Below are 26,101 nucleotides of genomic sequence, written 5' to 3'. Positions count from 1 at the left end.
AACGGAGATGAGCACCGGCCCCTAGAGTCGGAAACGACTAGCACGCATGTGCGGGGGAACCTTTACCTTTTACCTTTAAACCTTAATAAATCATTTTTAAAAAGCTGGGAGCAGGTTATAATGCAGCTGTACAACACAGGAAAAAATGTAAGTATTTCAACTTCAAAAAGACATACTTCATTTGCACTCTCATGCTCTTCAAAATATATATTTAATTTTTTTAAGAACAATTAATTTTCACTGAGGAAAACAAATTATTCAATTGTTTCACATCTAACTACAGCAATATTTCAGCAACACTAAATGTTTCACAGGGTTGCTAAATTCCTCAATCATTTGATTGTTCCAAAATTAAACCTAAATATGCAATTATACCTTCACATCAGTACCATCTGTAGGCATGAATTCCTCATAGATATATGAACCAGTTTTTCTCACGTTGCTTTCAGGAGAGTAAACACTGCTTCTGCTACCAATCTGAAATACACATGGCGATCAATGTTATTTTATGCTAAAAATACTCACAGATTTTTTTCTTAAAAATTGCTTTGAAGTAACACTGTATATTTATAAATGTTTATAAAAATAAAATGCAACGTTCTTACCATACTATACTGTGACAGCTATGAAGGAAAAAGGAAAATACATTGCCTGCGTGGACTGGAAAAAAACACCTCTTTTAGAAAGGTTTTCTGCAATATCCTAAATGTATAGAACAGGATATTTTTTTAATCTCTCCTTCTGAAAAAGGTCACTGCTCACTTTTCAATCTTAACTTTGGTTTTATCTTTTTAATTGAAGGAATGGCATTTTAAGTGGCTTAACAATAGATATGAGAGCAGAGGGGTTATTTGGATGAAAGGCAGGTTCTCAGATACTATTTAATTTTTTTAGAAATTCCTAGGATTGGATTGAGGGGTCCTTAGCACTCCCTGATCTTGGCTGTTTCTTCCCTACCAACAATCAATTCTCAGATGAGCAGAGATTAACACCAAGATTAACGTCAGACCAACAATCAAGAATTAAACAATACCACAACCACGCTAACAGTAAACAGACCAAGAAAGGATCACCAAGACCACTCCCACCAAGAATGACAGGAAAGGCCACTAGAGTATGACATGAGTTCAAACTCCACTCCCTATTAGCACTCATGATGTTACTACTTGATTTGGGCAATGAAACATCTGCAAGAAAACAATCAGACTCAGAGCTCCAAGGAACCCTCATTTCAACTCCATGTTACAAATATTCTCCTCTATCAGTATTATTGGATTGACTGGTGATAGTACGTGACTTTTCATATCATGCTTCATTACATACAGTATAAGAAATATTCTACTCTATCATTAACATTATCCTTTATTTTTATTTCATTTTTTTAAAAAAATAAAACAAAACCATTATTCTTAAAAAGAAACCCCCTCCCTCTTTAGCTCAGATTCAAGGAAACCCTGTTCCTTGGAGTGGTGGATCATTAAAAACCATTTGGAAATGTTCAGATGAAGAAAAGAAGTTGAAAACAGCATATTCTGTCCTGTTACGAAGAGAGAATTTACTTAAAATTTATTTTTACATCTTGAACCTGTTATGGGAGAAAGGCAAAAAAGTACTCATCGTGTTGATAGGAATACTACCAATTCAGTGGTTCTCAACCTTTTCTTCACCATGGACACCCTTTAAATACCCTGTGCAACCATGGACCCTGGCCATGGACCTCCAAAACTTAACTCAAGATTTAAATCATAATATTTCTTCAAGCCTTCGCAGACCCCCCTGTGATGACACCATGGCCCTCCAGGGGTCAGCGGACCATAGGTTGAGAATCACTCCTATAATTGAGGTATTCCTGATATTTTCTTTACTTATATGGTGGGAAGGGGAATACGTTCAATAACATTTCTTTTAGCAGAAAGATGGGAATACAAAATGAAATCTAAACTAAACTATAATCTAATCACTTCTTTACAGATCAAATCTATCTTGCGGTATTTAGTGGCTATTTTTTGTATCCAGTATTTTTTTACTTATTTCGGCTTCATTCTATCCCATCCCTCATTATGAAACATAGATATACAAATTACCTGTAATTCTTCAGATAATGCAATTTACAAGATAACTCTCAGAATGGAATGCTATTCTTTTCAATCCAATCATGACCACCATCGTCACAGAATATTTAAAAGAAGGGGCAAACTAGATTATTCTTGTGTAATTTACATTAGTCTTACTTTCCGAAAGAGCCTCTGACTTCCCCCACCAGCAGATGTTGGATAATAAATATACACATTGTGGTCCTCTGCACTAACTGGTTTTTCCACAAATGGCTTTTGGAAAACTTCTCCATTCACTTCCACATGATCTTCTCCTTCAATCAAACTGCATTCTGGAAAAGGAGCATAAATAAATGCAGACTTCAGGCTTCAGTCATAGATAAAAATTCCATTATAAATTGACACAAGAAAACTGGCTAGAATCTCTAAATGTATTTGAACCCATGAACTTCAGCAACTTCAAAACTCAACATACTAAGTCAGAGAGAAGCAAACATTTTTTTCCTATTGAGGCCTTGTATGTCAAGACCATACAGGAATAAAGTAATAAATGTATGTTCAGATTATCTTTTTACTCTGTTTCCTTAGTTATTATCATAAATCAATTTCCTAGTGCAAAGAAATATTTGTTCAAAGCTTTAAAGTGTGCTGTTATTATCATTACCATAGAAATTAAGCAAACAAAAAGTAAGTGGGAAGTCACAAGGTAGAAAAAAATGAATACTGAAAAAGCCAGTCTGGGACAGAAATAGGATCATGGTGATGCCTGGGAAGGAGAGGCAAATCAGAATGAGTTGAGGAAGAATTGGAGGAAGTGCTTTAAAAAGCAAAACAGGGAGGTTATGGAAGAAAATGGTAATGGGATCTGTTGAGCATTTATTGAAGCTTAGCTGATTCTTCATGGGCTATGATGCAGTAACTCATTAAATCAGCCATATCTCTTTTTTCAGAATTTCAGAGATCTCTGAAAAAAGATACTGTTATTTTGCTGAGATGCTATGATACTGTTGCTGTGCAAACAAAAGCATGCTTTCCAAATAATTTTGAAAGCATGAATAGCCCTAGAAATGATGCACAGTAGTAAATGGAACAGAAGAGCAATGGAAGGGCAAGATTAGAAAGAATAGAATATTTAAAAAAGCAGACAGAATAAACTAAATTGCCTGCACTGCCTAACTTTACTTCACGTAGAACACATTTGGATATCAGTGTGCCAAAAGATTTATCTGTCCAGCAACAACATGGACACACTATCTACTGACTACTTTTAGATTGCTATGTTGTTTGAATACAGTGATAGCTTTTTTGGCCACAAGCCAGAAAAGGAAAATCAGAAGAAGCCATGGGTTCCCTCTCTTGTTACATTTAAAAGGAACATCAAGGCTGAATGATATGATAATCTAAAAACAAACCATACGTTTGATTTGCAACCTCATTGTTCATATGGAAGAGGCTATAGATAAAATGCAGTGGGCTTTTGACTATAATGTAGTTGTGCGTGTTGTGGATAAAATGCAGCTACTTGTGGCTACATTGCCTTAAAGTATTCTATGGGAAGCTGTAACATTTTAACTGAAATGAAGGCTACTTGCAGGCAGACAAACAAACAAACAAACAAACAAACCATTAAGACTGTTGAGGGCCAAAATAAATGAGTGCCTAAAAACAAAAATTCTAGCAATATTTACACCAAAACTTATATTTTCTGTATTTGATCCTAGCTATTACAGGAAACTGAACATGAAGGATATAAAAAGAGCAATGGAAGCAATTTTCCCTAACTAAAGTTTAGCCTATGTAAAAGAAGGATCAAAGAATATACCCATAGAATATGAATCATTTTGACAAAAAGCATCTCCTTCTAAAGTTTTCTGAAATAGCTTGTTTAGTAAGTCTGTCTGTCTATCTATCTATCTATCTATCTATCTATCTATCTATCTATCTATGTATAAAGTAAATTACTATAGAAAAATAACATTTTAGTAAACAGACAAGAACTGTTTGTAGAGAAGTCCTTTGAAATGCCAATATAATAATTACCTTGGGGATTGTTTGGATCCCTGTTTAGGACTGCATAACGAGGAAGTAAAATGCCTTCATCTTTAAGGATGCCATAAACCTCTCTCCTGAAAAGAAATAATATATCCCACAAAACATTGCAACTACTGGCAAAAAACATGGAAATAACTTTTAATAATTCCTAATTAAAATCACAGGATAGTCAGAAAATTTTGTGTAAAGTTGCAACAAACATCTAATTAGAAAGTTACAGTGTTAAAAATGGGAGCTGGAACAAAATGTAGATAGAACCTATAGTCCTAGACACAGTACATTTCTAATTCAGTTTTAAAGTATTACATGCGCCTATTTGCACAAGAGGAAAAAAAGAAGACGGTGGGAATTAGGACAAAAGCCTCCTCTCCCAAGTTACTGTGCATTTTGGTGCAGTACAATCAGCAGACATGTCAAACACAAGGCCCGGGGGCCAGATCCGGCCCGCGAAGTGGTTTCATGTGGCCCGCGAAGCCATCCTAGAAACAGTAAGGGAACGGCCCCCACTGCCATGGCCCTGGCCCAGAGACCCTCCTTCTGCCAGAGACCCTCAGATCTGTCCCACTCCGGCCTCCATAGGCACCCTTGATGCGAACGATGTAGAGTTGGCCATGCCCACCCAGTAGGCCATACGCACTCTATCCACGCCCGCCCCGTAGGCCATGCCCACCCTGGCCATACCCACCCAGCCCCCTGAGGGCAACTGCAATGCTGATGCAGCCCTCAATGACACCCCTGGATTAGAGGATAATTGTACAACTGAATTTGAGCACTTATTTCTTCAGGTTAGCATTATTGATATCAAATTCTCACTGAAGGTTATAATTGCTGCAGTCTAGAAAATGAAATTATCAATCCAGAAACTGCTACCATGGAGAACATACATTTAAGATCTGTATTTCATCTGCAACAGCTTGATGCTGATAATAACCACAGTGATATGGACTTGACAAGGGAATTAGTTTGAATGTGTACAATCAAAAGAAAAAAGGAGAGGAGGAATCATTTAAAAACACTAGAGATCATTGAGAAAAATGAGCGACATGTTAATAAAATATAATAAAGATGAACAAAATACATACTATGAAAAATGTAAACTTGAAAATTAAACATTTTGCGGCATGCCAGCAACCGGTCCGCAAAGACCCATCCACAAGATGCAGGCAGAACACAAAATCACGCACCCTCCGGTCCGTGGAAAAACCTCTCTTCACAGAACTGGTCCCTGGTGCCCAAAAGATTGGGGACCTCTGCACTAGAGACACACTTGCAGGTTGGTAGTTAACAAAATGCAAGGGAAAAGAGCCATGATGGTGTACTGACTAGAATGCCATGCCGTATTGCAAGCTAATTCTGATGATTGCCAACTGCCAGCAGTTTGGCAGTTCAATCTTCACTGGCTCAAGATTGACTGCCTTCCATCCTTCCGAGGTTGGTAAAATGAGATCTCAGATTGTTGGCGGCAATATGCTGACTCTGTAAACCACTTAGAGAGGGCTGTAAAGCACTGTGGAGTGGTATATAAGTCTAAGTACTATTGCTATTGCTAAAATACCATAACAGGCATTTACATCTAGGAAGCAGAGTTATTTATTTACCTGTCTTGTATATGATACTGCATATTCAAATCATTAATAACAAATGGATTCCTGAGTTTAGAATAGGCAACTGCTTTGTCCAGTGGAAATCCTAAAGAAAATGTAGCAAAGAACATGTATATTTAATTTTTACATAGTTCTTAAATGCGTAAGAATTACAGCTGATACTTTCATAATTGATTTATTTTAGATAAGTTTAGAAATTATTTTAAATTCCTTCATCTATATAATTACTCGGATTAGTTTCATCCATCCCATTTTAAAACTTTCCTTTTTTGTTTACCCTATTTTGTTCAACTGAAACATCAGGTATCCTACATCAGTTAACTATCAATTTAAATATAACAATAAATCAGCAATCTGGTATTTTATTAAGATATTTTTTTTAAAGTCAAGGAGAAAATAACATTACAATCATTTAAAGTAAGTTTCACTGAATTGGACCTATTTCTGACAAAACATTAATGAGATTAAGCATTCATTAGAATTCCAACATTTTTAAAATAGCAAAACAACAAAATAATGGGAAAATTGAGAATAGAAGAAAAATTAATTTAAATCAATTTAAAGGCTCAAAAAGTTTTGTTATATACATGCTACCATGCACCATGTACTGCCTTCCAAAATTAGCATTAGCATAGTTTGACATAAATTGTTTCCAAGGTTAAGTATTTTTATCTTGTGTAAAGTGGACCGATGACATTTTTCTGTAATAATATCAATCAGTCAGTACTGTATTTATTTTGAAACACTGGACTCCACCTATTCTTACATACCACTAGATAATTCCAATACATTATTCTTTAAATACAGTTCAATGTAAGACAGATTTCAATAACACCATTCAATATTATTAAAAATTCTCAAAATTGTAGCTGAAATTTTCATAGTGCTGAAATGTTTACATTGTTCCGAATAAAGAGCAATCACCTTTAGAATGAAAAGAAATGAGACAATCACATAAAGGCCAGTTTTCTACTGCTTCATTCAAAATGACATCTTCTTCAAATATTACCACTGTGATATATTTAAACAGGGAAAGCCGTTCAAGGATTTCATTCATTGGTTTTGATTTTGATTTTTTTGCCATAGAACATATTCCAACCATGATCTGTCTTTCTGGTGGCTAAGAAAAATAATAATTATTAAGGGAATGTTTCTATTCTTGTTTGATAAATGATTTTCATGATTATATTATCAGGTTCATGGGTTTATTAAGAATAAAATATGAACTGGAAATCAGTGTTTAATTTTGCACACGGTATACAGTAAAAAATAGCGCAGAGAAAAACTTTATGATGCATAGAGAAAAAACCTCAACTATGCCCCTTTCACAATATTTTTTTTAAAAAAAACGTTATATAAATTTGAAGTTACCATTTGAGAGTGAAAACATCTTCCAGTGCATTAGGTTATAAAATTATAGAAAGCACAATCTGTAGAACCACCCTAAATTTTAATGGCACTTCTAATGAGTTATAATACAACTATGGTGAGAAGCATTGTTGAACTGTATCTACGTAGTTTGTATTTAGATGGTATTTGCACTGCTCCACAAATGGAGGAGAAATTTCTGAACTATTTTCAACAGAAAATAAACTATTTTCTATGCAAAGTATGAATATTTTGATACTATAGAAATGAGGGATTAATGTTAGATACTAGATTTTACTTTTTAACCAAAAGTCCATTTTTTAAAAAAAATAATCTTAATTTTAGAAAGTTTCCCAAACTCTGATACATAAATTACTTGTAGCAAAACACTAAAATCCCTAGATAACCCCTGCTAATAAAGTCTAAAGACAAAACTATGGATAGCTATATAAATGCTTTAAATAATAAAAAATAAATAAACACAGTACATACAGAATCATACTCTTCATCATCGTCCTCAGGATCATAGAAGGAGACAAAATCGGAAGATCTGGCACAATCCAAAAGCTCTTCCCCATCTTCACCGCCCACAAAAAATCTAGGAATGTCACTCTCTGTGGCATTAACAGACATTATTATAAATCTACATAGAAACCGTAGTTACTCGGAGTACTCAGGCACTGCACATAATTCTCAACGCCTGGAATAGTAAAAAAATCCTTGCAGTTTGGATTGCAGTTGCTTACGTAGTTGCTTGCTGTCTGACAAAGTCAGCTGCCAAATGCAGTTTAACTGATATCATCTGTCCATTGTTTTCATTTGTTACCATTGGTGAAAAAGAATCCTGCAGATTATTTCCCTGAGACAAAGCAACAACTTTCTTCTATCCTAGAAAGGGAAGGGGAGGAAAAAAGGGAAGGGAAGGGGACAGGAAGGGAGGGGAGAGAGAGGGAGGGAGGGAAAGAAGGAGGGAGGGAGGGACGGAGAGAAAGTTATTCAACATATTTCATTACCAAGAGACAGCTGAAATGTTGAAAATATTTGCATTATTACAATGCCGAAAGGTATTCTGTACATTATATATAGAGTACTACATGTGGAAAATAAACATGTAAGGGAAGACTGGGTTTATGTATCATACTACACCACACTGTGATTTGTTTAGTTTCACTAATTATGATATGCTAAATCAGCCATAGTGCTTTATAAACCATGATTCGGCACTTAGCCTTATGTTAAACAGGTTGATCTAGGTTTTGTTTTTCAAGCCATATTTAAAGTACCGTAAATCCTGGCAAAGTGTGGGGTGAACAACCTATGGTTCCTGTTTGAACAGGACAAATAAATGCTGCACACAGTATTACGTAGTTTTTTGGTATTTTTTTTCTGCCTCCCGGTATCTGCCCAAATTTTTGCAATCCGCTTCTAATGGCCTTACTAAATAAAATGAGAAATAAGCTAAATTATCATTATAAAGTAAACCTGATAAATAATAAATACCTTGGAAGTTTAAATAAGGAAGCAGTGGCTTAAATTGTTTAGATTCATAATGCAAAAACAAAAATAATTGGAGAAGATCCTACGACTTAGAAAAATTGTAGGCAAGCAAAAAAAAAGAGCTGACAGAAGACAAGGTCACTAGATGATGTCATTGTTGACACATGCAAGAGTTTACAAGAACTCAAAAAAAGTTACTGACAGATAATCCTGGAGAAAAGATGACATACAGCAAAGAATCAGAAGTGACTGGATGAACAATAAGTAAAAAGAAATGTGGGAATGGAAAAATGAAAGCAATGCACAAAATTAATTTCCAAACCAGTTTTCCAAGTAACAAAGACTTTTACTCAAATTCTCAAAACAGAATAAGGATATAAATTTTGTTCTTATACTTTTTAATTTCATTCATCTAGTATTCCTTCCAGATTTTAACTCACAACTCTGAATGGATGAGAGTACCAGAATATATTAGCAAGCAAGGCAAACATATTAAGAAGATATAGATCAAATGTATAAAATGCAAAAACAACTGGTTAAACAAGAAAATAAAAGGATCAAAGTAAGCGACCAATGTGCCAACGTATTTAAATACTCACTGCTCTTAGGATTAATATTACAGTTTCAGTGTCAGTATTATTTAGCACCTAGAAAGCTTCTTTAGCATCAAACAAAATCTATAGTCTAAACAAAATATAAAATGCATCCACAGAGCAAAGAAGTGAAGACTGTATTACAGATGCTTCCAAGTGTTAAGTATAAAAGTATGAAATATAGTGACCTATATTTTTATATAGTATTAATAATTTATTTTTTTATCTCTAATACATTTTCCTATCACCTTTGAAAGTCCATTGTTGGAAAATTGAGCCCATAGTCAGTATCAAGCACTTAGCCTAACCCCAAGAAGGATGACATCAACAAGCTCTAAGGGCAGTATTTATTACCTCACTGCTAATATCTAACCAACAAGCAGCAGCATTGCAAGAAAATGTTTATAATAATCAGATGACATATAAGGTAATATTTTGCATTTGCATCAATTGAATATCTACGGCCACTATATATTTATTTATTTATTTATTTTATTATATTTGTATACCGCCCTTCTCCCGAAGGACTCAGGGCGGTGAACAGGGCATATATAAAAATACAAATTACAAAAATTAAAAAGAGAATTAAACACGAGCCCAAACTAAAAACAGTAGAAAAATGTAAAAAATCCCCAATAAAAACCCCAACGCATCCCCCATCAGGCCAGGCCGGCCTGTTCAAACAGGTAGGTCTTCAAGTCGCGTTGGAAGGAGCGAAGGTCAGGTGCCATCCGGAGCTCAACCGGCAGCTGATTCCATAAAGCCGGGGCGCCCACAGAGAAGGCCCTCCCCCTTGTCCGTATCAACAGCAGAAAGCAATATTCAACTTACTATATTTCTATTTCCAAAAAAATCATTCCAGGTTTACCATAACATTCATCTCCTAGTTCGCATGCAGACAAAAATTAAAATATAAAAACAATGCCTTCATTTTCAAGAAATTTGGAGATCTAATGAAATTCCATGTTTAGATTCTGTTTTTTATACAGCTCTACATTTACACTCCAGATTCCTACAGTGTTAGTAAGGTGTTAGATAGCCACTCTCCCCTGCCTTCTCCTGCTTGGGTGGGGGGTTGAACTAGATCAGGGGTGTCAAACTCAATTTCATTCAGGGCCGCATCAGCATTGTGGTTGCCCCCAGGGGGCTGGGTGGGTGTGGCCTGGGTGGGCATGGCCTACTGGGTGGGCGTGGCTAAAGTGCATATGGCCTACTGGGTGGGCATGGCCAGCTCTACATCGTTCGCATCAAGGGTGCCTATGGGGGCCTGGGCAGGAGTGGGACAGATCTGAGGGTCTCTGGCAGAAGGAGGGTCTCTGGGCCAGGGCCAAGGCAGTGGGGGCCGTTCCCTCACTGTTTCCAGGATGGCTTCGCGGGCCACATGAAACCACTTCACGGGCCAGATCTGGCCCCCGGGCCTTGTGTTTGACACATCTGGACTAGATGACCTACACGGTCCCTTCCAATGGTATTATTCTAATTTTAATTTCCCGCCAGGCAAGCAGATGGAGGGTTCTCATACTATGCTCCCTAGTGGCCAATGGCACGGGGGTTCAGGTTCATTTACTATTCAGGACTCCTAACAGACAGGAAGGAGGAGTCAGCATTTGTCTCAGTACCAGCAGCTGTTCAGCAAGGGAAAAGATAAGTCTCCAAAATGTTGTTAAAGTTCACAAGACAGCAATACTAGGCTCCGAATCCATGGTACTCATCCTATCCAATCATAATATACAGCGCAATGATTTTGACATTATGATTTTTTTTTCACTATGGAATTTGGTGTATATTAAAATAACCAGTACTGTTTCTAGGAAAAAACAGCTCTTGGATTTCTGACAAAAATCTAGAATATACTTATCTCTTTAATTCAATAAGCAACATGCTTTTTTCTCTTCACACAAAACTGTCATCTCTCCCTCTTTTTTCACATTCTTTCACTCACTCAGTTCCACACATATATGATCTTCTTAGTTGATCCTTATCCTCCAACTTCAGAAGAAAAAAACTCCATTACTAAATGGGACTACAAATCTCTTTGTTGCCAGTCTATAATGGTTGTCTATAAAGTCCTGCAGATATCCAGTCCTTGCCTCCAAGTCATCTCTCATCCAAGAGGTCACCCTCTTCAGGAGCCACTATTTACATCTGCTGCTAGAATAACCTGTCTTGTTTCTCTTTCAATGCTTAACTCACAATTTCTCAACCCTAGCAACTTTTAACATGTATAGACTTCAACTCCCAGAATTCCACTGAAAGAGTATTGTGATATTTGTTATTATACATAACACTGCAGAAAATATTTTAAGTGAAAGATATAGTATTTCTCACAATAAAAAAAATGGATGGGGAAAAATTGAGATGGCAATTTAACTTTTTTAAACAGAGATTTTATTCTGTTTCCATTGGGAAATTATTTCTGAGTTTTATGCTCAAAACAGGAAAAAAAAGGAACTTAGACTTTGAAGATTGAATAATTGTGTTGTTATAGAAATGATTTGTAATAACTAAATAATTATTACAATTATGCAAAATGTTGAGGCTGCAAATGTAGCTAGTATTCACTGTACTGAAAAGAGTGGGAAGTCAATCTTTTTTTTTACCTCCCCCCGCCGTCCCTCCCCTTTTTAAATCTTAATTTTCATTGTATTTTGTACTATAATAAACCTTAACATTTAGAAGAGAGAAATACTGCTCTAGCTTGATGTATTTAGGGAAGAATGGTGTGGTATGCAGTTTTTAGCTCAACCAGGAATGTAGCAGGTACAAGACAAAAGATTGGCAGAGCAATATGCCAAAGAAAGGGAGTGTGATCTGGGTAGAGTATTTGCTCAAGCAACTATTCAACTTTCTTGCGGCTGTGTGCAGCTGCATGTACTGTTAACTATGCATAGTAGTAATAATAGTAGTAGTAACAATAACAATAATAATGTTGGAAGGGACCTTGGAGGTCATCTAGTCCAACCCCCTGCTCAGGCAGGAAACCCTATACCATTTCAGACAAATGGATGTCCAGTCTCTTCTTAAAAACTTCCAGTGTTGGAGCATTCACCGCTTCTGGAGGCAGGTTGTTCCACTGGTTAATTGTTCTGTCAGGAAGTTTCTCCTTAGTTCTAGTTGTTTCTCTCTTTGGTTAGTTTCCATCCATTGCTTCTTGTCTTGCCTTCAGGTGCTTTGGAGAATAGCTTGCTTCCCTCTTCTTTGTGACAGCCCCTGAGATATTGGAACACTGCTATCATGTCACCCCTCATCCTTCTCTTCATTAAACTAGACATACCCAATTCCAGCAACCGTTCCTTACGTGTTTTTGCCTTCAGTCCCCTAATCATCTTTGTTACTGTTCTCTGTACTCTTTCTAGAGTCTAAACAACTTTTTTATATTGTGATGACCAGGGCTTTTTTTCTCATAGAACGCTCAGAACGGAGTTCCGGCACCTTTTTTGGATGGAACCTTGTAGGATAGGCAAGGTGGGTTGTATGACATGTTTGAGTTCCGGCACCTTTTTCTTTTATAAAAAAAGCACTGGTGGTGACCAAAACTAGATGCAGTATTCCAAGTGTGGCCTTATCAAGGCATTGTAAAGTGGTATTAATACTTCACGTGATCTTGATTCTATCCCTCTATTAATGCAGCCTAGCACTGTGTTGGCTTTTTTGGCAGCTGCAGCACACTGCTGGCTCATAAGTGATTGTCCGCTAGGACTCCGAGATCCCTGTTACTACTATTGAACTACCTACACTATACCAGTGCATTTGGTTTTTCTTGCTTAAATGTAGAACCATAGTTTTCTTACCATTGAATTTCATTTTGTTAGATAGCGCCCAATGTGTCTGTCAAGATCCTTCTGCATCTTAAATCTATTTTCTGGAGCAGGGCTTTTCAACCTTTTCACCCATTGTGCCACTTTTAGGATATGGCAACATCCGAGTACCACCAGTCGCATAGCAAGGTGTCAAAAACTTGACCAAAACAAAAAAAGGAAAAAGTGAAGTACTGGTAGTCCTCGACTTACAACAGTTCGCTTAGTGACTGTTTGAAGTTACAATGGCACTGAAAAAAGTGCCCAAGCCACAGCCAAGCAAGACACCTGCCTGCCCGCCTGGCGGTGCTCTTCCTCCTGTCCAAGGTTTTCATTGTTGTGAGCATTTCTCTTGCAGATTGGCAGTGGGGCTGGGGTGGGGGGTGTTTGGTTTTTATTCCTCCCGTCTGCTGGGTGGGTGGTTGCAGCAGGTTTTGGTCACTTCACATGACCCTGGGACAGTGTGACCGTCATAAATATGAATCAGTTGCCAAGCATCTCAATGTAAATCACAAAACCCTGGGGATACGGCAACATTCCAGCTGATCAGCGCTTCTTCTGGGCTCAGCAGAAGCACCAGGATTAGCGCCGAGCTCCAGCTGGAGCCTGGCGCTGATCCTGGTGCTTCCTCTGAGGCCTGACAGCCCTGCAGCTCCAGCCATCTCTCGCTCAGGCTTGTGCAGTGCTGCTACCGGTTCAGCTCATTCCCCTCCCTTGCTACTTTTCTAGGATGGTTGCGTACCACCTGCCAGGTGCCAATGTACCACAGCTGGTACTCGGACCACTGGTTGAAAAGCCCTGTTCTGGAGTATTGGCTATTCCTGCCAGCTTGGTGTTGTCTGTAAATTTGATGAGTTCCCCATCTATCTCCTCATCCAAATCATTGATGAAGATGTTGAAGAGCACTGGGCCCAGAACAGAGCCCTGGGGGAACCCACTACACATTTCCCTCCATGTAGATGCGGTTCCATTGAGGACCACACGCTGAGTACGGCCGGTCAGCCAACCACGAATCCATCTGGTGGTGATGCTGTCTAACCCACATTTTTCTCTCTTATCAAGTAGTAGGTTGTGATCTACTTTATCAAATGCCTTACTGAAGTCCAAGTAAATTATATCCACAGCATTCCTCTGGTCCACTAATTTTGTCACTTGGTCAAAGAATGCAATACGATTTGTCTGGCATGAACTGTTTTTGACAAACCCATGTTGGCTTTTGGTAATGACTCTGTTTGCCTCTAGGTGTTTGCTGATTCGTTGCTTATCTTCTCCAGAATCTTCCCAGGTATTGAGGTCAGGCTGATAGGTCTGTAGTTTCCTGGATCTATTTTTTCCCCTTTTTTGAAGATGGGAACTACATCAGCTCTTTTCCAGTCGTCTGGTAGTAATATGCTGGAGTTCACAGACCTATTCATGTGGAAACCCAGATGAATTAAAATATGAGTGGTGACTAAATGGATATAAAAGATGTTACTGGCTAGTTTCACACTAATGAACAAACAAATAAAGTATGCCACATAATAGTGCAGGTAAGGTAAAATATAATTTAGTCGTCTCTAGGAATACAAACATTGCATAAGTTCTGTTTCGTTAAAAAAGAGAAAGAATAATGGATAGCGGGATTTTGTTGCCACGTACATGACATAAGCAAGTTACATTGTGTAATGATTAACAAAATATTTCTTCTTTCGTTTTTTTTTCTTTTTTATTCTAGTTTTTTATATATAGTTAATATTGTTAAGGTGTGTCTTATCCTATATAAGCTAGAGAGTAATGGATTTTAGATTTTATAGTGGGTAGTATATGGTTGTTTATGATTGCCTTTTTATAGATATATACCTTGTATTTAGCTCTGGGAAGTCGGGGGGGGGAGGGGGGGATGGAGGGAGGGGAGGAGGGAGGGAGGTTGGGGGGAGGTAGGGGGGGGAGCAGGGAGGGGGAAGGGGGGTTTTTTAAAGGAAAACTGTATTTTAAAACTTTTCAATAAAAAAAAAAACAAAATATTTCTTGAAGTATCATATGTAATAATTAATTAATTACAGATAACATTGATCACACTGAATTTTAAGCCAAATAAAAATGTATGCACATATATGTTGAAAGAACTTAGAACAGATTGAGAAGTGGCTAGACCACAGGTCTGCAACCCGCGGCTCCGGAGCCGCAGGCGGCTCTTTCAGCCATCTCCTGCGGCTCCCAGTCATCTGCCACGTGCAGTCCCCCCCAAAAAAGTGGGACTAAAAAAGTTCAACCAATCAATTCAAATATGCAGGGTAGGTGCATATCTCGCCTTGGCTCCACTTTTCAGTCAAACCCTGTTCTGCGCATGCGTGCATGTACGTGCATGTGCACACATTTTTTGCAGCTCCCAGTTTTTCCTTTTGTGAGGGAACCGGTTCCGAGTGGCTCTTTCACTGTTTCAGGTTGCTGACCCCTGGGCTAGACAAATCTGGAAAAATGTGTCCATTTTAATGACTGATTCTTACCTGGATTCACAAACTCCCTCTCTTATTAAAAAAAATAGCCACCTATATACTTTAAAATGTTATTTTTTTGAAATGTTATTTCATTAATCAGAAATAATTTTCATAATGTTGATGTGCAGCCAATGATATTTTCAGTACAATCTGTAAAATATTTGATAATAATGCAGTTAAACTTAATGGAATATTTTTTAAAAATTTTTGTAATGTTTAATTACAAACTTTTTTACTAGGAGGAAAATTGAAACATTTCTCTTTTCTTTTTCCCTTCCCAAGTCATGTAATACTGAATCATTTTACATTTTTTGCAATTAAGCAACCTTTAAAAATATTAGTAATTTATCATCCCCAAAATAAAAAAATATCTATAATGCTGTTCTCAATAACTTGTTTTATTTCTTCAGCAACATATCTTAGTTATTCCATAATACTCAAATTCTGAATTAACATATACAACTTTTATATGTACCATATTTTCCGGCATATAAGACGACTGGGCGTATAAGACGACCCCCTACTTTTCCTGTTAAATTATAGGGTTTGGGCTAATAACTCAATATTTCACTTCCTGGCACACAATCTGCATATTAACAACTCGTTTAGCGTTAGTACCCTTTTTTTTATAAGTGCCACGATGTTGCTAAAATAAAAGAGGTAAACTTTGTGACCCTCCCAGCCCGTGCATAAAACAGAAATGAAAAGTCTTAAGCCTTTCCATTCCCAAATACCAAGGTTTCCCCTGAGTTTTGCGCGGTTAAACAAACGGCATTTGCGTATTAATGTTTCTCCATGGAGCACAAAATTTGCCCGAATTAAGGAAAGTGGGGAGCTAAAGAATCTGGGGCTATGGGGAATGCCTCTGGCATGATGGGCAACCCTGGGAAACACGAGGACTGTAGTGGCAGTCCTGGTCGGCACGGGTCAGGCGGTGCCTCGGCAGGAGCAAAGATGCTCCCTTCCTACTGTCGAGCAGTGCGCCTCTGGGGACCGCCTGCCCCTCCTCTTGTCGGGGACCTGACAGCCAGCATTGGAAGCGCCAGCATGGCCAGTCCTACAGAGAGCAATGGTGGACGAGTAACAGGTGCTCACTCTGCTACGCGGCACTCGGGATTCGACCTGCCAAACTGCCGACCTTTTGATCAACAAGCTCAGCGTCCTAAAGAGTATAAAAAACATCCCCCCAAAATAAGACCTGGTACCTCTTGGAGGCAAAAAAAAAAATAAGACCTGGTCTTATTTTTCGGGAAACACGGTAGCATTTATGATGGCTGCAGTTTCCCAAGGTCATTTGATCCCCTTTTCCAACCTTTTGACAAGCAAAGTCAATAGGGAAGTCAAATTCACATAACAAACATATTACTAAGTTAACTGCAGTGATTCACTTAACAATTGTGGCAAGAAAGGTTGTAAAATGGAACAAAACTCACTTAACAACTATCTTGCTTAGCATCAGAAATTTTGGGCTCAATTGTGATCGTAAGTTGAGAACTACCTGTAGGTCAAAATACTGGAAAGAGAAATGCATACAGACGAAAGAGAAATGTAAATAGGAGATAGAAACACCTGAATTACAAAAATGGAAAAAGCGGCATGCATGAAGTTATAAAAATCCAGACGTACAGTTGAAGTAGAGGCAAAACAGTGAGAAATTTTTAGTTGCATTCAGCTTATTAATCTAATGAATGACTTAAAGAAACTTTACAGAGGACATGGTCCTTATGTTGTCAGTGGTAGAACATTGTCTTTTAAAAAGGCAAGATTTAGAGAGCACCTAAAACCCAACATCATTACAACACTTCTCCTCAGCCTCAAACCCCTCAAAACTCTCAGCAATGGACTTGAATATTAATTATCTCACCTTTAAGGAAGTACACTGAAAATTTATGATTTCAAAAACATAAATAATACTGTCACACATTTTTTTCTTATCAGGAACCTAAAAGCTGAAAAAGGTAGAAATATAGTATAAATAATACTGTCACACATTTTTTTCTTATCAGGAACCTAAAAGCTGAAAAAGGTAGAAAGAACAACTCATGAGATAGCATACTGGCTCAGCTCCTTAGATGCAAAACAGTATATTCATCTTTCAGTTATATACTTGGCACTGCTTTTCATCAGATAATTTCCTAAAATAGAGGAAATAATCAAATATAAATGAATTCCAATGTACTGCTGGAGGAGTTAAATCATTAACTTCTCTCCTTTCTCTTTGTCTTTTCACCCTTTTCATAATTTATCTATTAGCTGAGAGATTATTTTAAGCTACTAAAAACATACCCCAAAATGAGCACTTGACGTTTATTGATGTCCTTTGTTATATACTGCACTTCTGAAGTAACACAAGTATTTTCATTGCTTGTAGTCCTTATGAAAGACTAGTAAGCCTGAAAATCCACTGGTTCAATTCATTTGTTGTTGTTGTTAGCTGCGAAGTCGTGTCCGACCCATCGACCCATTGCTTTCCTCCCGAGGAGTGTCTTTTAATTTCTTGGCTACAGTCCCCATCTGCAGTGATCTTGGAGCCTCAATTCATTTAGCTATGTTTAAAATAGCATATACAGGTCAGCTGACAGAGGCCTACACTATGCATATTCTGAATATATGTAGTTTAGTTATTCATTTTGGTTAACTCCCAACTATTCAAAACAAATTGTTTATTTAAAAGGTTATGCTTATCTACCACTAAAGAGGTGGAATAAACTCTGGGACTTTTTGTATATTTTTGGTAGTTGGGATTTTTTTTATTTTCCTGCACTTTTTTTTTACAAAAAGCATGCAATATATATGCCATTGTAGAGCCATACGTAAAGAACTATTTCATTATAGGATAAATATCAGGAATTATTATAATAAATTGTTACCATATACATTATGTTTGGAACAGTTATGATTGTTTTTAACATCATAGAAAAAATACCACAGTAGAACAAGACAGGTAATAGTACTGTAACTTATCTTTTTGAAATTACAAAGTAAAGAAGTAATAACCAAATTATGTTATCTTAAACCAACTAGTGAACAGTGTCACATCACAAAAACTAACAAAAAAAACCTAAACGTAACAAAAGCAACTTCCACTTTTTCTATTAGCACAGTCAAACTATGTTGGGGATACTAATATAGTTTCTGAGAGATTACAAAGAAATGTTATAAAGATTCCCTTTAACACTCCCAAACTATTAATAGTGCATCTTCAAGTCTACTTCAACTGTAGTTATACAGTTCACTTATAAAGCACTATGTTATCTAAAACTCATTATCACATTTTATTATATCGTGCTAGCACAAATAATATCAATGCCTATAGAATTTCAACTTTAGTAAACTCCTTTGGCTTATTTCTTAAGCCTTTTTTTATTTAGCTATTAATTAATGTGCAGCAAAGTGTAATTTAAGTATCTATATTTTCTGCTTATTCTAAGTTTTACAAAAAGGAATAAATAAAAATAAGAAAGTGCAAAAGAGGAAAAAGAAAGAAACCAAGAATGAAAGGCTTGAGGTATCCTGAAGATGGCAAATGTGCACTTTTAGCCTAAGTGATACAAAGGTCAAAGCATAGTACTTTTTAAATGTGAGGAAGTTAACACTGCAAAACGGAAGAAAATTATACATATACATTGTTCACCCAACATACTAAAATCATGCATCAAGATTCAGAAACCACCATCTGAAAATCAAGGCTTTTTTGTTTTATATTTTAGCATGATGCACGCAGCAAGCCTTTATAAGGTGTCTTTTTTTAAAAAAAATGTTGGTTCCTTCAACTCCCTACGTTAAACCATAATCTGCTATATATATATATATATATATATATATATATATATATATATATATATATATATATATATATATATATATATATATATATATATATATATATATATATATATATATATATATATATATATATATATATATATATATATATATATATATATATATATATATATATATATATATTCATATTTCAGGTTCCTATATTAGGGCAATACAGCTATTAAGATTTGCTAACCGCAGGTTGAACTGCAGCGTGCTCGGAAGAAGAAACGTTGCCAAACGACCCGGAATCCCAAATAATCGATGCTACTACCCCGTGTCACTGCCCGACCGTAATAAAACTTGCAGTCGTTCCTCCTGCTGCTTTTTCGGGAGCAGCAGCGATTCAACCGCCAGGACCCCGGCGACACCTTTCACTACTCCGGAAGGCTCGTCAGGGTGCGAACCGAGCGGAACTGACGGGTGGCAATCCTATCTCCCCGGAGTCAATGCATTCAAGGCGGAAGTTTTATTGCTGTAAGCTTTGGAGAGGGAAGAAAACCCCTGAACGCAAAAAAGCACCTTCGGATTTTCTCCTCGGCTACGCCCGGCGACACCGCAAGAGAAGAGAGGAGCAAAAACTGGCAGCAGCTGCAACGCTCAGGAGCGCGCGCCTTTGCCCGGGCGGGGGGGGGGCGGGCGGGGACAGCGAACGTAGAAGGCGCGCGCCGTTCGCCTTTTACCTAACGTTCCACCCCAATCCACACACCTGACAAGCTCGCGCCCTGGATCCGCCCTTCGCTTCATTGGCGCCCTGCAAAGTGAGCAGCGCTCAGGGCGGGAGAGGTCGGCGTCACCCGCCAGGAGAAGAAAAAAAAAAACCACGCCCCACTCTCAACCAGCAAGAAAGGCCCTCACCTGCTTCCCCTGCGGTTGCCATAGCGTGCCCGCATCGTGCTTTACTTCCTTCCAAATTGAGGTGGGGGGGGGAGAAAGCCGAGGCTACCGTGGTTACCGCCACCACGCCCCTTCTTACCCTCGACCCGCTGTTCTTTCTCCGCCCCCTCCTCCTGCGTCATAATGTCGGTTGTAGGGACTGTTCGGAAGAGTGACGCCGTGTCAAGGACTTCCAGGTTCCTTTCCAGACCTTTTTTTTTTCCTCTCTCCCCTTGCCGCGTGAAAGAAACGTGAGGTTCGTTCGTGGGTTGCGGAGGAACGTGGGTGTGCAATCCCTAACTCTTAACTGGGCTATCCGGGAACCGAAAGCGGCTGCGCCTATCCGACTTTGGCTAAGGTCAAAATGGTAACTCGAATCAGAACTTGGGAGGCAGGACGCTCCGAAAATGTGTGTGCTGGACTGCGATGGCCACAAAAAACTTTACAAGGAAAGAGGGTGTTTTTTTTTTCTTTTTCATTTCTTCCTCCTCCCATGTTATTGCCGAGAAAAATACTGCCATCATGTCCCCAGTTGGGTTCAGCCAAAGAAATCTTATCTTTTTAATGCCAGGACAAACAATTGGCATCATTCCTCATCTCTATTAGAAGGAAGAGTAAAAATCTGCATATTTTTAATCTGGATTTTACTCTATATTACAAGCTAAGAAGCATGGGCTGAGAAAGGGCACCTTGCAATTGTTCATCAAAATAATTTAAGGAACGTATAGTAGGTCTGGCTGAAGGTTATTTATAAACGGGCTCATATCTTCTAGGATTATCAGGCTGGGACTGTAAAAATTCAAATGGTCACTAGGCAGCAGCAAAGAATTTTTTTGCTGACATCTATAGTTTGTTGCTCTTTTTCAGTCTAAATCTAGTAGTCTTAATTTAATCTATAAATTATTATTATTAAATATTGTTATGCCTTTTGGGTTAAAAAAATCTTCCAAAAGTATCTTTGAAGATATCTTACTGATTTCACATTTAAAATTCTTCTGTGATGTACTCATTCTTTTATTGTATTGATTTCTTAGACCCACAATCACTTTGCAATGCAATGTTGCATGTACACTTTGGAACGTTTTGTGTATCATCATTCCTTTGCTTAACCATCAAGTTGTTCAAGAGTGGCCCAGTTTTAGATTTCAAAACAATAACAAACAACCATGTGATGCATCAAGGCTGGAACAAGGGGCTGTCATATATAAGAAAAATCAAATGCACAGGTATAGTATAGGTGGTACATTGCTCAATAGTAGTAACTGTGAGAGAGATCTCGGAGTCCTAGTAGACAATCACTTAAATATGAGTCAGCAGTGTGCTGCAGCTGCCAAAAAAGCCAACACAGTGCTAGGCTGCATTAACAGAGGGATAGAATCAAGATCACGTGAAGTACTAATACCACTTTACAATGCCTTGGTAAGGCCACACCTGGAATACTGCATCCAGTTTTGGTCACCATGATGTAAAAAAAATGTTGAGACTCTAGAAAGGGTACAGAGAAGAGCAACAAAGATGATTGGGGGACTGGAGGCTAAAACATAGAGGGAACGGTTGCTGGAATTGGGTATGTGTAGTTTAATGAAGAGAAGGGTGAGGGGTGACATGATAGCAGTGTTCCAATATCTCAGGGGCTGCCACAAAGAAGAGGGAGTCAAGCTATTCTCCAAAGCACCTGAAAGCATGACAAGAAGCAATGGATGGAAACTAGTCAAGGAGAGAAGCACCCTAGAACTAAGGAGAAACTTCCTGACAGTTAAGAACAACTAACCAGTGGAACAACCTGCCTCCAGAAGTGGTGAATGCTCCAACACTGGAAGTTTTTAAGAAGAGACTGGACAGCCATTTGTCTGAAATGGTATAGGGTTTCCTGCCTGAGCAGGGAGTTGGACTAGATGACCTCCAAGGTCCCTTTCAACTTCTTCTTCTTCTTCTTCTTCTTCTTCTTCTTCTTATTATTATTATTATTATTATTATTATTATTATTATTATTATTATTATTATTTCTGAGCTGCAAAAATCAAGATAAATTCTAGATGCTACAAAGTGATAACAGAAAAAATATATATAAATGGTTCTATGGAATTTTGCAGCCAATACATTGGAGCTCTACTGGAAGAGATATATTGATGTAATAAGATACACCTCTTCGAGAGGAACTTGTTTCTGTGCAGGTTTTTCTCTAATAGCATTGACCATCTATAATTATGGGTGATTGGTGAATTAAATTGGTTTTGTTTAAGAGATGGCTTTTTCTCCTTTCCTGTATGGGCATTAAGGGATTAACAAAAACCTACTTATTTAGTTACCTGTACTTCTGTCTGCCTGTTCCAGCAAATTCAGATGGCTTTTACAGTGTATGAAACTTAAGGCAAATCAAAATCAAGACAAAGCAATTTACCATTTTAAACGAAACACTGTTAAAATAAATACTGCAAGGAAGTTCTTCCTCCCCAAATGCTTTTCCAAAGAAAAGGAAATGGACAGCTGCATTGAACTCGCAGCAACTTCCGAGTCACTTTCAAGAACAGTCCCATATAACGCGAATTGCGGTAGTCTACCCGAGAGATAGCTTGAGCTTCATTTTTGGCACCTTTTGCTTTAGGAAAGAATTCACATTCCTGGCCATTGTTCCTGTTTTATCTCTTCACATACATCGTTGTTCATGGAATCAGCTTTATCTCTATAGAGATTCTCAGTCATGTAGGTCATGGTTGTCCCAAAGGTGCTTTTCCTTTTTTTTTCTTTTCCAAAGGTGCTTTTTCAAAAGTCAACTGGACTTTGTTTTTCCTTGAAGAGGTTTTGCTTCAGTTGAACTGAAGATGCTTCTTGGATGAGAAGCAAAACCTCTTCAAGGAAAAAACAAAGTCCAGTTGCCTTTTGAAAAAGTATCTTTGGGAATCACCTTTAAAAGTAATTGTCTCCCGGGTCATCTCGCTTTTACATTTTCCCCTGCAATACCTCCTGGGTAATCATCTCCCAGCCTAAAGCCCAGCTGTGTGCCCTTTCTCTCCTTTTCCAAAACCATGTGGTGCCCTTGTGGAAAAAGGAAGCCTTCTCTTTTAAGCCAACCAGGAAGGACAGGAAATTATCGCTCTATTTTTATCTCTATGATTGTGACGGATTCCGCCCTTTCTCTAACGCCACTTCCGTAGCGTCAGAAGTGTCTTGAATCGCCGCAGTGATTTCTGTCTATGCCAGGGGTAGGCAACCTCGGCTCTTTTATGACTCATGGACTTCAACTCCCAGAATTCCTGAGCCAGCTTGGCTGGCTCAGGAATTCTGGGAGTTGAAGTCCATGAGTCATAAAAGAGCCGAGGTTGCCTACCCCTGGTCTATGCATAGCGAGCTGAACGTTGCGGTACAAATCTTCCGCCGAATGGCAACTTTCTTCCCGGCGTGGGGAGGGGAGGATATTTCTGGGCTCGGAAAGAGGAAGGGGAAGAGAGGCGGGAGGAATCCGTCGCCGGAGAAGCGCCCTCTTTGCTGCCGCCAAGCAGGGTCCGGGAACGCGAAGAGGGAATCTGCGCCGGTGTCCTCGGGTTTTGGACGCCAAGAGCGTTTCTAGTTCCGTTTTTTTTCAATCTTGGCAGTTTTTAAGATCTGTGGACTTCCAACTCCTGGAATTCGCCCTAAACATTTTGGGAGTTGAAGTTACCAAGGTTGAAAAACGCTGGGCTAAAGCGATAGTTGTCGGTCAGCACCAAAAATGAGCCGCATTTCATGATGCAATGCATTTCGAATAGAATAAAATGACATTCAGGTATTGGGGTTTGGGACTAGGGGAGTCAGTCGTATATGACAACGAAAGCGTGGGAAAAAATCGGAGAAAAAATTCTTAAGCTTTTTTGTTTATATTTTGCAGCTATAAAGATGGTCAATAAATGACAAGCCTTGCCTGGGCTATTAATGGGTTACTACATGTGGAAGAGAAGGCCGAGATTAAAAATCCCTTTTCTGTGATTTGCTTTTCTGTAAAAAAAAATTAAATGGCAATGAATCCTGTTTTTTTTTGGAAGCAGTAGAGTATTCCTTCCCTTGCTTCTTCCTTCATATTACAATATTACTCATATTACTCATAATTTATTTTGTTAAGACATTTTAATCCACATTTCTTTCTCTCATTTTCCTCCTTAGATTTTTTTCTTTCCCTTATACATAATTCTGATTCGCTTCTCAGTCCAAGTGTATCCAAGCATTCATTTTTGCTGAATTTGTTATCAGCATGTGACAAATTGCATCCATTTGTTATGCTTGCTATTTATATAATGACCTTGTTATTTCAAAAAATATGCAACCTAAGCATTTATGTAGTTTTTTTTAATGGAAACTTTATGTTGCAGCCCTAACTTTGGGGACCAGACAAAACTATTATTCAGCACCACCGGAACTTTAAACAGTCACTTAACAAATGATTGTTAAGCAAACACTATCTGTAGAGCTCCTCAGTTTTCTACTGCCAAGGCAATTAGCATTCCAGAATGGCTTATCATGAGCATGAAAAAACTCAGGCTTCTTTTAGAATAAGCCCATTATCTCCCGGGAACTTCCTTCTGAAAGTGGGTAGTGCATCCATCTGAAGAGTAAAGATCACAGTTATATCAGACTATTGATGAGTCAATATAGCATACTTTCCTTGTGAATCGCCTCTTGCATATAGATTTATTACTTTCCCATGTTAAGAATCTGACAGTTAAAGTTTTTAGATGCTGTTGCTGCCTAATTAATTTATTTTAAGGTTTTATGTGTGTGTGTTTGAGGAGGAGACAAAAATATATTTTTGATCTGCCTAGTAAAAATGTGCTTTTTCTAAGAAAATAAAAAAATCCTGTTCATTATACAGTAGTGGCCAAAATTGTGGAAACCTTTTGGGAAAAGTGTACATTTGAGGTTTGATGGCTAATAACACCACTTTTGGGGGGATAGTACCATAAATTATATATCAATGGAAAGATAATTTAGTCAAGAATGTAAGGCAACATAGTTTGTTCAATTATCTGTATTCTATATAGCCAAATGACCAGGAAAAGGAAGCACAATTTGCTTAGGTTGATATCAGGTAGCTTTCCTTCATCTGATTGTAGCCAATGAGCATGAGTGTTTAGAGAGCCAATCAGGTGTCATCTTGTTTTGGCAATGAGCCAGTCAGATCACAGTAGGATTCAGTTATTGATGTCATGTATTGAAGCTGAGAGGAAGACATTTGTCAGTGTGTTATGTGATCACTATTAAGTTGGTTGGGGTTTTTTTTGTGTTCTTTCATTTAGTGAGCTTGTAAAATGCAATAAAATTAAAGTAATGGTGCAGAGTTGACTGGTTGCCCAGAAAGCAATGTAAAATAATATTATTAAGTGAACAAGGCTATAGTTGTAAAGAAATTAGAAGAAAAATTGGTGGAAACTTAGCCAAAGGTGACATTTCTAAGTTTTTGAAGAGGTATAAGGAGACTCAGTCACTACAAAATCACACTGGTAAAGGCAGGAAAAGGTGCACAACAGCAAGTGAGGATAGAAGAATTAAGAGACTGTGCCTACATGACAGAAGAAAATCATCTGGGTGTATACAAGACGAAATGGTGCAATGCAATGTGAAATTGAGTGCAAGGACTGTTCAGCGCAGACTGCAGGAATTTGGCCTAAAATCTAGAATTCCATGAAAAAAGCCATTTTTATCTCTCAAACAAAGGTTGAAAAGACTAAACTGGGCTAAAACCCATGTTACCTGGACAGAGGAACAATGGGACAGTGTTATTTGGAGTGCTGAGACAAAGATCTCCCTGTTTGGTAGTGATGGCATAAAATATGTAAGGAGAAGAATCAGAGAAGATTTGCATCCTGATTGCATTACATGTACTGTGAAACACCCAGTCAGTGTTATGGTCTAGGGTTGTATGACATCAAAAAGTGTGGGTAGAATTTGTGTGATTAATGGGAATATAAATGGCCAAAAATATATTAA

At 37.9% G+C, this 26,101-nt stretch overlaps 1 protein-coding gene across 3 annotated transcripts in view; it reads right to left on the bottom strand.

The window, feature by feature from the left end:
• PPIP5K2 (diphosphoinositol pentakisphosphate kinase 2) overlaps positions 1-20,240 on the bottom strand; it is a 65,021-nt gene extending 44,781 nt beyond the window's left edge. For all 3 annotated transcript variants that reach the window (XM_081320260.1, XM_081320258.1, XM_081320259.1), the window contains exons 1-7: positions 20,126-20,240; positions 7,571-7,966; positions 6,635-6,830; positions 5,705-5,795; positions 4,095-4,180; positions 2,232-2,386; positions 376-477 (exon numbers count right to left, since the gene is read on the bottom strand). In XM_081320260.1, the coding sequence (XP_081176386.1) occupies positions 376-477; positions 2,232-2,386; positions 4,095-4,180; positions 5,705-5,795; positions 6,635-6,830; positions 7,571-7,711 (771 nt within the window). In that variant the 5' untranslated portion in view covers positions 7,712-7,966; positions 20,126-20,240. The remainder of the gene's footprint in view (positions 1-375; positions 478-2,231; positions 2,387-4,094; positions 4,181-5,704; positions 5,796-6,634; positions 6,831-7,570; positions 7,967-20,125) is intronic.
• Positions 20,241-26,101: the final 5,861 nt, after the last annotated feature.

Source organism: Vipera berus (genome assembly GCF_964194415.1).
Source record: "Vipera berus genome assembly, chromosome: 2".
NCBI classification, from domain to species: Eukaryota; Metazoa; Chordata; class Lepidosauria; order Squamata; family Viperidae; genus Vipera; species Vipera berus.
This window is presented reverse-complemented; position numbering and strand designations above follow the sequence as displayed.